This window comes from Oreochromis niloticus, linkage group LG4 (assembly GCF_001858045.2).
Source record: "Oreochromis niloticus isolate F11D_XX linkage group LG4, O_niloticus_UMD_NMBU, whole genome shotgun sequence".
Lineage (NCBI taxonomy): Eukaryota > Metazoa > Chordata > Actinopteri > Cichliformes > Cichlidae > Oreochromis > Oreochromis niloticus.
The window spans coordinates 3,488,089-3,501,112 of NC_031969.2; the positions used below are offsets into that span (position 1 = coordinate 3,488,089).

Consider the following 13,024-nt stretch of genomic DNA (forward strand, 5'->3'; position numbering starts at 1 on the left):
AATTGTCATTTTAAAGATCTGCTGCTTGTTGTGGAAAATTAAACAGGCCATGTTCTCTTCCTCTTGAATGTAACAGAAGACCAACCCACCGGGCCTCTCAGTTTCAGAGAGAGACTGAGTGTCATCAGAGTAAGTACACTGTTTACTTGTTTGATCTCAAACTGTATTCAGTCAAACAGCTACTGAACCTGATTTCTGTGAGCAGGGCTTGTGGAGGTTTGTGCTTCCACTGGGAGTGGTCTACTTAACCGAGTATTTCATCAACCAGGGTTTGGTGAGTCCTCTGGTGCCCTCTAGCAGCACACTCAACTCACTGCACGCTATTAAGTGAAACTTGGCTCTGATTTTGTGTGACGATGTGAGAATATTGAACCAAGAATATTTTTTCCCCTCTGTAAGATGGAACTCCTGTTCTTCCACAATATTTTCCTGACCCATGCAGCTCAGTATCGCTGGTCAGTGATCCATTACAGAGAATATTCAGTATGAATGACTTCATGCAGATTGTTTGGGGTGTGCAGCTCTACTTGTTTCTTGTTTGCATCCTCAGGTATCAGACTCTGTACCAGCTTGGTGTACTGCTCTCTCGATCCTCTCTGCGCTGGCTGAAGATCAGGAAAGTGTGGATTCTCAGTGTTCTGCAGGTGAGAAATGAGAATAAAATACAAATCAGCACCAGAGGGATGTCTGGGTTAAGCTCAGCTCCCTTTTTTGGACAAGGTAGAGGAGCTTAACCTGCAACTTTCTTCTGACTGGCTGCTCATTACACACAATAGATTTGAACATCGGTATTTGTGGCTGCTGTGCTCAAAGTGTGTACACAAATCTGTGTGTATGTAGTGCATATAGAATGTTGTGTACAAATCCATAATCAGTCATGAGGGAGTAGACGAAGCTGCATTAGTGCAGTGGTAGGAGCAGCCAATAACAAAACGGTGTAGCAGCTGTCCTCAAAAAAATCAACAGCACACACAATGATCCTCATCTAGTAATATTTACAAGGAAACGTTCGTACTATTTACACAGTGACCCAGCCCCATTTCCAGGTGAAACAGAGAAAGTGCTGATGATGTTGTATAAGAGAGAAGCCTGCACCTCTAAAGGAAGAAATAAGGAGAAAATCTGACTGTAGAAAAAGAAAGAAGCCAGGAGAGGTGCGGCTTTGCAGAGTGTTTCAACAACTGTTTAGGAAAAAGTGACACCCAGGCTGAAATAATAGGAGAGCTCAATAAATGATTTTTTTTTCCATTACATCATCAAACATTACATAGTTTATGGTTTGTTTTCAGGTGATTGAATAATTTTTGTTGCTTTGTGATGCAGATAACTACAGCACATGCATATGGGGTTGTTAAATGTATACTTTACAAACACTGCTGTTTCTCAGAGCTGCTTCTCTCTCCTCTCCTCAGATGCTGAACGCTGTGTTTCTTCTGTTAGCTGTACGTTACCTGTTCCTGCCCACTGTTTGGTTGGTGTTCACTTTTATCCTCTATGAGGGTCTGCTGGGTGGAGCAGCATATGTCAACACCTTCCATTTCATCAGCAAGGAGGTAAAGGACAGCTTCAGAGGCCCATTCATATAGTTTAGAATCTAGAGTATTCTAGACAGTCTCGATTTTTAGGAACCTGGACAATTGCATATTTTCTGTTCTTCGACCTCTGTGCACAGCTGCATTTCATTTTCAATCTATTCACGGATGCATACACACTCGGCAAATGTCAGCTTGATTATTTTAGGAGATTCAGGAGGTCATTACAGAAGCAGCTGTGCACTGTTGAGCTGTTTTCATCCTACAGTAAGTATGCATCCATCTCAGAGTGTCTTCTCTTTTCTCCTACAGACTGAAGACAGACACAGGGAGTTCTCCATGGCTGCTGCCAGCGTTGGAGACAGCCTGGGCATAACTGTGGCTGGACTCATATCTCTTCCTGTCCACACTTACTTCTGTTCATTATAACCAAGCCCACACACTGACCAGCACGATGAGTAAGCAAAACGTGGGTGCGTTCGATTTTTAAATCGGAACTGGGTTGGAGACAAAAAGCAGACATTACATAAAAATGTCAATATGAAGTCATTGACTCCACATCCTGTACTTGCTGCATTTATAGATACCAGCAAGTGAACTTTATAGAAAGCCCAGAGTCCAAAAAAGGATTTTTTTTACCTTCAGCCAGAGATCAAATAATATCAATAACATCCTACCTACGATCACAGAAGGTAAACCTGAAACACAGATCAACAAAACCGATAGGACAGAAAATATTCATGTGTTGTTTTGATGACCAGTTTCTTTGTGGCTTTCCTTCATGAAAAACCTTCCAGTGGTTCACAGAACAAAAGCTTTCAATGTGAAACAAGATCGGGATATATTTCAATTTGACATAATGAATAAAAGAAATATAAATGCAACACATTTTAAAGTCACAGAACAGGAGATGTAATCAGAGTAATTTTACTTTGTTTTAATTGTTGTAACTAAAGAGTCATCTTAAAGTATTAAGTATCTCTGAGCTGCGACCAGGCAGCCAGTATTGTGTAGGAAATCACTGCACACCAACCTTCAACACTAACATTTACCTTAAAATCTAAACTGTTATTTTACTGACCTTCATTTTAAAATTAATTCCTCAAACTGAGCTCTGGGCTCAGAAACAGTGCTATGAATGACTACTCAGCTAGGATGTGCCATTACTATTTTCAAACTATTTTAAAAGTCAGGGAGCTCAGTCACTGAATGCTGCAATTATATTTTTGGGAGGTGAAATTATAAAACTATTGATTTCAGGGGGCAAGGATAGCTCAGTAGGTAGAGTTGTCGCCCCATGATCGCAAGGTCGGGGGTTTGAATCCACTGACCAGCTACCCTGAGCAAGGTACTGCTCTCCGGGCACTAGATTGGTGGCTGCCCACTGCTTCACTGAGTGAATGGGTTACATGAGAGGAATTTCCCCACGGTGATCAATAAGGTATACATTATTATTATTATTATTTGAAGAACCTGTGAGTAAATATAATGCTGAAGCCTGAGGGCTCTCAGTAAGTGTCTTCTATAATTATTAGTTCTATAGTTAAGTTTCATTCATGTTAATACATAAATAGCAGAGATTACTTTCCTATTTCAGTTGTAGTCAAACGTTTGCAAACACTCATCATGGAAATGAATCTGAAATTTGGGATTTTCATTATTTTTTTGACATAGGTGACTTCAATCTTACTGAAAAATTGTGGACTATGCTTAAAATCCAGGTTGGTACCAGGAAACCAAGAGAAGAATAATGGTCAAATATAACGTCAGAATTATGCCTGATTGAGGTGCAAATTTTTCCAAAATAAATTCAACCATGTGCACCCAATTCTCATTTTTAAAGTCTTTTTTTGCAGATGCATGCTGTAAAATCATTCCTCTCTGGGAAGAGAACAATTCAAAGAAATGATTAAAAGTCCAAAATTACCATCACATTCATGTCCATAATGAGTATATGTAACAAAATGAGCAAAAATGCCTTCTTTTATAGGTTTTAATACCAGGAGAGCATTCAGAGCTTTAAAATGCCACTTGTTTCAGATTTGTACAAAAACAATGTCACACACAGATTTGTTTTTGTGATGTTTATCATGTGCAGCTTGACATCATTTTGCTTAGCTGTGACTTTTTTGATTCTAACGAAAGACTGCTTGTTAAACTGTGGCACAGTTCGTCACTGCAGGTGGAGCACAGAACACCTGGGAATGGCTGAGATGTGAAACAAAGTTGATTTTAATATTTTTGTTGTAAAATAAAGAAAATAGAGGTTGCTCATGCCGTCATGCTGACATGTATTTTGCTAAAATTCTTGGAAGCACTTTTGTTATTTTTCTTGTAACATTGTGGACTGTTGAATTTGTTTTCTTTTCTTGGAATGCAATTTATGTCCTTAAATACTTGATTCATGTGTCCTGTTTTCTTCTGAACACTCAAACGCAGACCGACAGGCACAGTCCTACTGACATTCTAATGACCACATAAAGCTAATGCTAAAGCTTAACTGGAAGAACCTTGTTACAACGTAATATTGTTTTTTAATCTTCAGCTTGCTTCAAATCAAATTTTACAGGAAATCAGAAATGAGGTTCACTGACTTTGCTAGACTGCCAGTTAGCTATAAACATGTGGTTGTCCTTTCTTGCACAGAGAGCAATGACATTTCTAATTGTACTTATTTTTTCTTTGATATAAAGTGTATGTGTAAGAAACTGGAATGTGTTGTGCTTTATTACTTCTAGTGATATAAGATAACATAGGTTGGTGTTTAACTGGGGTGGTTCCTAAACCATTTATTGACCTAATATTTCATTCAAAATCATTTGGGGGAAAAAGTAAGGTTGCTATAGTCAGCAATCTGCAGTATTTTCTCTGCTGTCCACTTTTTGTGCCTAATATATCAGATAAATGGTTGTAGAGTGGAGAATTTATACGGCAGTATCCCAAAGCTATAGGTGACGTTTCTAAGCCAAAATGAATTAAAATGTATAATGTAGGTTACTGTTGCATAACACACGTTTCATGTTAAACTTCTACTTGAACTACATTACATTTCATAGTGGAGCACAGACCATCACACAAAAACTTTAATTCTTTATAATTAAATTAAAAGGGTATATGATACCTTCATTACAAGTCAAATATTTCAGTATTTCAATATTTGTTTGCTTTCAATGATAATGGTTTATAGGTGAGGGTAATCAGAAATCCTGTATTAAAATATTAGAATATTTCTTTTCCAGGGGATCGGACAGCCAAGGCCTGCTTTTGGCCTGCTTTTGACCTCTGCTCAGTCCACACTGCACCAGACCCACATGAACCTGCTTGCTTATTGTGGGGCCATAGGATGGCTCGAAATTAAATACTGTATTTCTGACTTTATATCGTGTCCTTAAACTTGACCAAAATTCTAAGAAAGGGTTTTGAAATACTTTACATACAATGAATTTAGAGTTTATTTTAAAAAATAATCACTTAAAAACAGAAAACAAAAGTAAACTTTTTCATGATATTCTGTATTTGGGATGGACTAGTAAGCGATCTGTAAATTACCACTACAGTGAATGTCGGCTTGAGTAGACTGGGTAGTGCGCTTCCTATACCGGAAGTTACAGCCGACCTGCAAGTGTTCATGAGCACGGCAGGCGTAAACCGGCAAAGACGAGACCGGGGGAAGAAGAGGGGCCAGTGAACAGCGAGTGAGCCGACTATCTATGGACTGAAACATATTAACGTTGGTTCTTTAACATTTCGTTTGCTTGCTGTTTTTGGTTATTCGAGTTGAGTCGTTTTTAAATTGTGTTGTTCGCATTAGCTAGCTTACTGGCGACATTAGCAGTAACCAGCGTTGACGCCGAAAACCAAGTAAGTTAGCCCAGGTCGGCATCGATTAGCCCGCTAACATGCAACATTTCAACTACGCTTAACTCATTGTTTTTTTCCAGCACATAGATTATGTGTAGTTTGTTGGTATCGACTGTCAGACATTTTTGTGAAGCATCTGTTCAATTTCCCAAACAAAATGGTTGGCTAAGTTATCAAAGAATCAGTTGTTCGCTGACGTCGTTAGCTGTGATGTAAGCTAGCGTGCTAATATTAGCTTACTGCTACGCCCCGAGGCCTTACATTCCCTAACGAATAACATCAGTTTTCTGTGGAAGACTACTTTTATGTTAGATGTGTACAAACTAGTGTTATGACACACTCATAGTGGTGTGTTAAATTGGCGTTTAGTTAGGAATTTCTATGTACGATCGGGTCTTATTTATCACACAGCAGACGTTAACTAAACTGGATTATCCGCCTACCAGGTTGTTATTGCGATGTTTAGCTCGGAATTACTTCGGTTGAATAACCTCATTTATGTTTTCTGTCTGCAGTTCGTCACTCCGAGCATCGTCGTAGCAATACCCTGACGTTTAAGAGCTGAAGCCCCCCGGCTGCTTTCGAGGAAGTTATTGTTTTGGCTGTTCGCTCTCGGAGCCACATATTTAAGCGAGCCCAGTGTGTGAGAAGAGGAGTGTGTGCCTGGTGTGTGAGCAGCTCTCCCTATGTGTGTGACAATGGGGGACATCAGTGATCTGGACCGACAGATAGAGCAGCTCAGACGCTGTGAGCTCATCAAGGAAAATGAAGTCAAAGCACTGTGTGCCAAAGCTAGGTAAGAATCGGTGTGCTTGGACCAACAGTACTTTTATTTCATCAATTATACACTCTTGATTCAAGGCAGAAAACTGTTTAGCTGTTGTCTTATATTTGCATACTTAAAGAACGGGAAGGAAAATCTTCAGGATTGCGAATTAAAACATACTTTCAGAGGGGTGAAATTTAGTGGAGCCTAAATATATTTATATGTAATGTTCAAAAGTAATGGGGCAGCCTCTTTGTCTTGACTATATGTAGACCAATGGCTACTTCGGCAAAGGGGTCACTACATGGGCAAGCACCGCATGTTTGATTTGGCAGAGTTTTACAGATGCCAAAAATTGATTAACTAGACTAGCAAGACCTGCATCAGACTCTGAACAGTTACAGCTAAGAATTTTAAAGAAAATATATTTATCTACTAACAATATATAACAGGAATAGTTTACGAGTTGTTAAAACCTAAATCCTCTGGTGACTGTTAAATGTCTGTGCACTGTGCATATGAACATGCTACTGGGTATGTTGGGTAGGCCTTGATCATGCGGTTTCTATACACAAATGCACAGTAAACAACACAATATTTTTTATTTAAAGTTAATATTTTAATCAATCACCATATAAATGTTACGAATCCCACTGTCAAGTGCTTGCTCATAGAGGCCCATTTGATTGTTTTCTCTGGGGATCTGACAGGATCTTTACTGTATCAAGCACTTTAAGGGCAGTGTTGTTGTTATTTGGTGCTATACAAATATAATAGAATTGAATTTTAGGACTCTAGGTAGTTTATAGGCTAAGTTTAATCAAGATTGAAGATCTTGGAGGAGTCCGGGAAAAAAATAGAAACACATATTTGGGCTACGATCATTATAGGATAAGGCAAGACCAATCACAGGCCCATTGTGAACTAGGAAGAACTGGGATAAGTCTACTGGATGCAAACTGCCATACGGGCTCATTAAATGGAGCCTTATCCTGACTGACCTTTGTTAGCCAATCAGCTGCTCCTGGATATTATTAAATAATCAAGTAACTCAGATAAGGATGATGGAGACACAATTTGATCAATCTGATCTTAATTTGAAAAGATTATTGTGGTTGGTGGAGGAGCTTAGTTGATGGGCCACGCCAGAAGCTGTCACTGGGCTTCAGAGGTGATGGCAAAAAATCGATCTGTTTAGGTTGGATATTTTTCAAGTTGCAGTCAAATTTTGTTTGTGATAATGTGACAGACCTGTTGGTCTGGGTTGTTACATCACCCATCAGCTGTGTTTCTGGAGTCACACTAGGAAACAGTCGATGTGGCCACTAGGGGGTGCTTGTCTGTAACTCAAGGATTGTTTTATTTTATGTTCTGCTGCTATTCTTGTGCTGTATTATTGTGCATTATTTGTTTCTTAATAAATACACATATTTTTATTCCTTTAGAGAGATTTTGGTTGAAGAAAGCAATGTCCAGAGAGTAGATTCTCCTGTTACGGTAAGTAACATCTACTCACTGTTGTCTCCGAATTTGCCTGAATGTCAGTTAAATGTGGTAATAATGTTTCTCCTGTTATTTCTTACAGGTTTGTGGAGATATACATGGTCAGTTCTATGACTTGAAAGAACTTTTTAGAGTAAGTTTTTTTTCTTTTTGTTTGTTTTTAAAATCTCTTTTGGTTGTCATTGGGTTATATTTCAATGTTTAAGTATGATACTGGACAGAGATGTTTTTCTGTTGCTGATTTGCAATCCTGCACAGCACTACTAAACCCAGTTGGTTATTAGAAATAAATGCAGCTTTTTAAATTTGATACTGTTGCCTTGAGTTTGAGTGTGTGACCATACCGAATACTGATTCCATAACTGTATTAAATGAATAATTCGTATTCCTAATTCTGAGGAAAATCTGGGTATCGTTCTTTATGTGTAAGGCAACGAGACGCTCAGCTTTCACACTGCGCTCCTAAATTCATCAATAAATATATTTAAGAATATAAATCTAGTGAAAAGGTATTAGTAAAATGTGTGTGTATGGGGGGGGGTCCATTTTTATTTTTTTAGCTAAAATATGCATGAGTCTCATTTCATACTGCTGTTATTTATGGACATCCTAGTTTCTCCTTTCATGGCTCTTCCTGTGAGTACACCTCCTCACCCACTCACAGTGGAGCTGACGGGAAACTTGGCATCATTTTATGTTGCCATAAATCCTCCAGTAGAGGCTTTAATAAGAATTACAGCAGACGTAATGAAGAGTTAGAGTGGGTGAAAGAGAGAAGCCAACAAGGAAAGCATTATTGGAACTTTTCAGTTCAGATCTGCTGTTGGGGGTTACCTGAAAAACTATTGGAAACGCACAAACACCTGTTGGTGTCAAAGGCATGAAACACCTGCAAATAACTAATTCTTTACTGTCAGCTTCCCTCCACACTGTGCAAGCAGTACACTGCTGCTCCTATGTATCGATACCCAGTATTGCTTTCTGAGTCAGTATTGGACCGATTTGTGGTCCAAATATTGAATTGATGCTAGTTTCTTTTACTAATCTCATGTGAGGTGATATTTTGAGATAAGGTACAGTTCAATCTTGGTGCATTGCAGTCTTGGAAGCTATTGCCGTTTCTCAATTCTCAAGTACGTGAATACATACTCGCGTTCTCGGCGAGTACGTACTGGCCGAGAACGCACGGGAGTACGGACTCACCGAGAACGCGAGTACGTACTCACGTACTTGAGAATTGAGAAACGGCCTTTGTCTGAGTTTCGGACGAAATGCATTCTGGGGTATTTAGCTGTACCAAGTCCACACAAGTCACCAGCGATGCATGCTCGATAAAACGGGCGGAGCGAGAACACATCCGGGACTTTTTCGCGTTCTCGGTTTGATGCGTACTTCGAATTGGAACAGTACTTGGTCTCCGACTGATGACGTATCACGAGTACACGAGAACGCAAGTACGCACAAGTACGCATATTGAGAAACGGCACCTGTTTGTGAGTTGGGGAGCTGATTGAGGTTTAGTTTGATACAGTCCTGTCGCACTAATAGTGGTTGTCACAGTTTATTTATTGTTGATGTAGAGACTTGTGCACATAAAATTACCAGTATGCATCTGTTAAAGAGTTTCTTTTTCATTTTTCTGCTTGACAGGTGGGAGGAGATGTCCCGGAGACAAATTATCTGTTCATGGGTGACTTTGTGGACAGAGGTTTCTACAGTGTGGAGACTTTTCTTCTGTTGCTAGCTCTTAAGGTAGTTTGTCTGTCCACTGCTGAGCTGCACCAGTCACAGTTTTTACATTTACTTTCCCATGGGTTGTCAGAACTCCCTTTTCTTCATCTTTTATCTCTGTTGTACTCTCCAGGTACGCTATCCAGACCGGATTACCTTGATCCGGGGAAACCACGAGTCCCGGCAGATCACCCAGGTCTACGGCTTCTACGACGAGTGCCTCCGCAAATATGGCTCAGTCACTGTCTGGAGATACTGCACAGAGATTTTCGACTACCTGTCCCTCTCTGCTATCATCGATGGGAAGGTTAGATACGTCATCCAGCACTTACTTCATATGTAGTGTTTTCTCCTGAACATGTTGCTGCTTTTAAAACTCCCTGTGTAACTTAGCTGTTTCATTTGTTTTTGATACAATTCTGTGTCTGTAGATTTTCTGTGTGCACGGGGGCTTGTCTCCCTCCATACAGACACTGGACCAGATCCGGACCATTGATAGAAAACAGGAAGTGCCCCATGATGGACCAATGTGTGACCTCCTGTGGTCAGACCCTGAAGGTACAGACTGTTCACTTGGACATCTAAAAAAATAAAATAAAATTGACATTAACAAGAAACAGCAGTGGAGAATTCAAGGACTGTATGACGGATGTGTTTTTGTGACCAGATTCTCTCTGCTCTCAGACACCACAGGCTGGGGGGTGAGTCCTAGAGGTGCCGGCTACTTATTTGGGAGTGACGTAGTGGCTCAGTTCAATGCCGCCAACGACATCCACATGATTTGTCGAGCTCATCAGCTAGTTATGGAAGGCTACAAGTGGCACTTCAATGAGACGGTGCTCACTGTGTGGTCAGCACCCAATTACTGCTACAGGTACATAGCTACATTAATCTCAGATGTATTGAGTGGGGAAAGATGTCCTTGTGTAAATACTGATTTGGTCCCTGAAATATTCCAAAGGTGGATCATATTATCTCAGTATTAGCAGCAATTACCAGCGACATTCCAGCACTATAAATTGAAATCTACAGCTTATGCAGGGCAATGTTAAGATCGCAAATGTTTGGAAAGGCATACCTACTGCTGTGTAGAGACTTGCTGTACAACAAGTTGAACCATGTTCCAGTTTTGTTCTAGCATCAACTGACGTCAGCTGAATTGGCCAGTCAAGCCTCCATTCATGGCGGATTACTTTATAAACAGACTATTTATTCTGTTTACCTTACTACTGTTGAAATATGAGATGGTTGCCCCTGTGACAAGTAAGCATTAAAAGCCGTTGTGTAACATTTTGATTTCCCATAATGCTTCATACATGTCAGTCTGCTGCTTTGACCCAATTGGCATAGATGCAAAACAACACTCACTTTGGGGAATGCATTTTAACGAGCATAGCAGTAAGGAAACTTGTGTCTATAGAGCAGTTTATACCATTGTGCTATGTTTGGGTGATAAAACACTAAAGATAATTACAGTGAAATAAGTATTCCTCGATCTAAATATGAGACACGGTCTATATAAAGTCGATATAACTCATTCTATTTTTGACAGGCAGTATGAAAGGCCACTGACAATCAGAATAGATGGGATTACATACATTACATGACTGATAAAAGGAAAAGTTTCCAGTGCTCAGGCCTGGTGAGGCCATCTCGGTCTTGTTTCTTACCAAAGAAATGTTTGAAACTGTGCTAATTAAATATACACAAGGCTCTTTTTGTGTATAATTCAATTCAATTTTATTTATATAGCGCCAAATCACAACAAAAGTCGCCTCAAGGCGCTTCATAGGTACAGAGAAAAACCCAACAATCATATGACCCCCTATGAGCAAGCACTTTGGCGACAGTGGGAAGGAAAAACTCCCTTTTAACAGGAAGAAACCTCCGGCAGAACCAGGCTCAGGGAGGGGCGGGGCCATCTGCTGCGACCGGTTGGGGTGAAAGAAGGAAAACAGGATGAAAGACATGCTGTGGAAGAGAGACAGAGGTTAATAACAGATATGATTCAATGCAGAGAGGTCTATTAACACATACTGAGTGAGAAAGGTGACTGGAAAGGAAAAACTCAATGCATCATGGGAATCCCCGGCAGCCTGCGTCTATTGCAGCATAACTAAGGGAGGATTCAGGGTCACCTGGTCCAGCCCTAACTATATGCTTTAGCAAAAAGGAAAGTTTTAAGCCTAATCTTAAAAGTAGAGATAGTGTCTGTCTCCCAAATCCAAACTGGAAGCTGGTTCCACAGAAGAGGGGCCTGAAAACTGAAGGCTCTCCCTCCCATTCTACTTTTAAATACTCTAGGGACAGCAAGTAGGCCTGCAGTGTGAGAGCAAAGTGCTCTAATAGGGTGATATGGTACTACAAGGTCATTAAGATAAGATGGGGCCTGATTATTTAAGACCGTGTATGTGAGGAGCAGGATTTTGAATTCAATTCTGGATTTAACAGGAAGCCAATGAAGAGTATAACCAATCCGTTGTTTGTTCCTCTCCTAACAGATGTGGCAATGTGGCAGCCATCTTGGAGTTGGATGAGCATCTACAGCGGGAGTTCATCATATTTGAAGCAGCACCACAAGAGACCAGAGGCATACCTTCCAAGAAACCAGTAGCCGACTATTTCCTGTGAAGTCTTTGAGCAGACAGCCATGACACATCCAAATTTCCAGTACCGTTTCACATCAGCCGCCCTCCATCCTGCCGCTGGACCGTTCTGTCAGTGTGAACTCAAAGCAGTGAGACAGAAAACCTGCCAAACCCTGCCAAGCTCCTGCACAGCTTCAGCTTGAAGAGCTGGATTTTTTTGCCCTACTGCCCAAGCCTGACAGAGCAGTCACTGTGGAAGGTGTAAGGGCGAGGTGGTTAATGGGCCCATGACTGTTGTCATTTCTCTTCAGCTACATAAAGGTGGCTATTTCTTTCTGCTCTCCTTCCATTTCCATTTGTTCTCCTGCTCCTCACTGTAGATATGAATTTCTCCTTTCCTGGCTCAACTTTCACTACAATTGTAGTAGTTGGTTTTTTTTTTTTTTCTCTTTTTTTGTCCCCCTGCTGTGACAGACACTGTCATTTAGTTTTAGAAGTATTTGGAAGGAGTGCTGTTTTTTTTGTTTTCCTTTTTCATGATTTTTCTAAAGTATGCAGCCGTAGGAAGCTTCAGTTTTATCATTTTAGAAATTCCTTCAATGCATATGTTGTCTCTGTTTTTGATTTTTGTATAATTGTTGCTGCCAGGATTAAACAAAATGCCCTCTCTTCTCTTTATTTGCTGTTTAACTGTCTCCCGCCACATGTGCTCCTTTTAACAAGAGCTTCTCAAGAGCTGCTGCTCCACACCCTCACATCTTAGCACCAGAAATGTAACGACTCCCAACACGAGTCATGTATTAACCATTGCCCTCTTAATTTCTTTTAATCTACACTTCTCTGTAGGTGTGTCAATTTTGATATTGTGAAAATAAAGGTTTTGTATCTATGCTGATATATCAATTCAGTTGCACCTCCTTATGAAAGATTGCTATAAATCCACAGTTGTCAGCTTGTTACTGAAAGCAGACTAAAAAAATCCTCTTACTTCCATTGTCTAAGATGTTAGTCCCGTTGTCAAAATCCAAGCATACACTAATTGT

At 40.2% G+C, this 13,024-nt stretch overlaps 2 protein-coding genes across 7 annotated transcripts in view; both read left to right on the forward strand.

The window, feature by feature from the left end:
- LOC100689844 (battenin) overlaps positions 1-4,240 on the forward strand; it is a 37,292-nt gene extending 33,052 nt beyond the window's left edge. For all 3 annotated transcript variants that reach the window (XM_025906684.1, XM_019358323.2, XM_019358322.2), the window contains 6 exons: positions 77-129; positions 206-274; positions 400-455; positions 551-644; positions 1,413-1,553; positions 1,845-4,240. In XM_025906684.1, the coding sequence (XP_025762469.1) occupies positions 77-129; positions 206-274; positions 400-455; positions 551-644; positions 1,413-1,553; positions 1,845-1,961 (530 nt within the window). In that variant the 3' untranslated portion in view covers positions 1,962-4,240. The remainder of the gene's footprint in view (positions 1-76; positions 130-205; positions 275-399; positions 456-550; positions 645-1,412; positions 1,554-1,844) is intronic.
- Positions 4,241-5,100: 860 nt separating this feature from the next.
- On the forward strand, positions 5,101-12,878 carry LOC100700281 (serine/threonine-protein phosphatase 4 catalytic subunit B). Of its 4 annotated transcripts, none has more exons than XM_019358321.2 (10): positions 5,114-5,262; positions 5,344-5,393; positions 5,909-6,189; positions 7,605-7,656; positions 7,745-7,795; positions 9,313-9,414; positions 9,527-9,700; positions 9,825-9,951; positions 10,078-10,267; positions 11,895-12,878. In XM_019358321.2, exons 3-10 carry the CDS (start codon positions 6,080-6,082, stop codon positions 12,022-12,024), a joined length of 936 nt encoding a protein of 311 aa, XP_019213866.1. In that variant the 5' UTR covers positions 5,114-5,262; positions 5,344-5,393; positions 5,909-6,079; the 3' UTR covers positions 12,025-12,878. The 4 variants fall into 4 exon arrangements, with proteins under 4 accessions (XP_005468666.1, XP_003446437.1, XP_019213866.1 ...); XM_013272098.3 differs by having other exon boundaries at positions 5,124-5,227; XM_005468609.4 differs by lacking the exon at positions 5,344-5,393 and having other exon boundaries at positions 5,101-5,227.
- Positions 12,879-13,024: the final 146 nt, after the last annotated feature.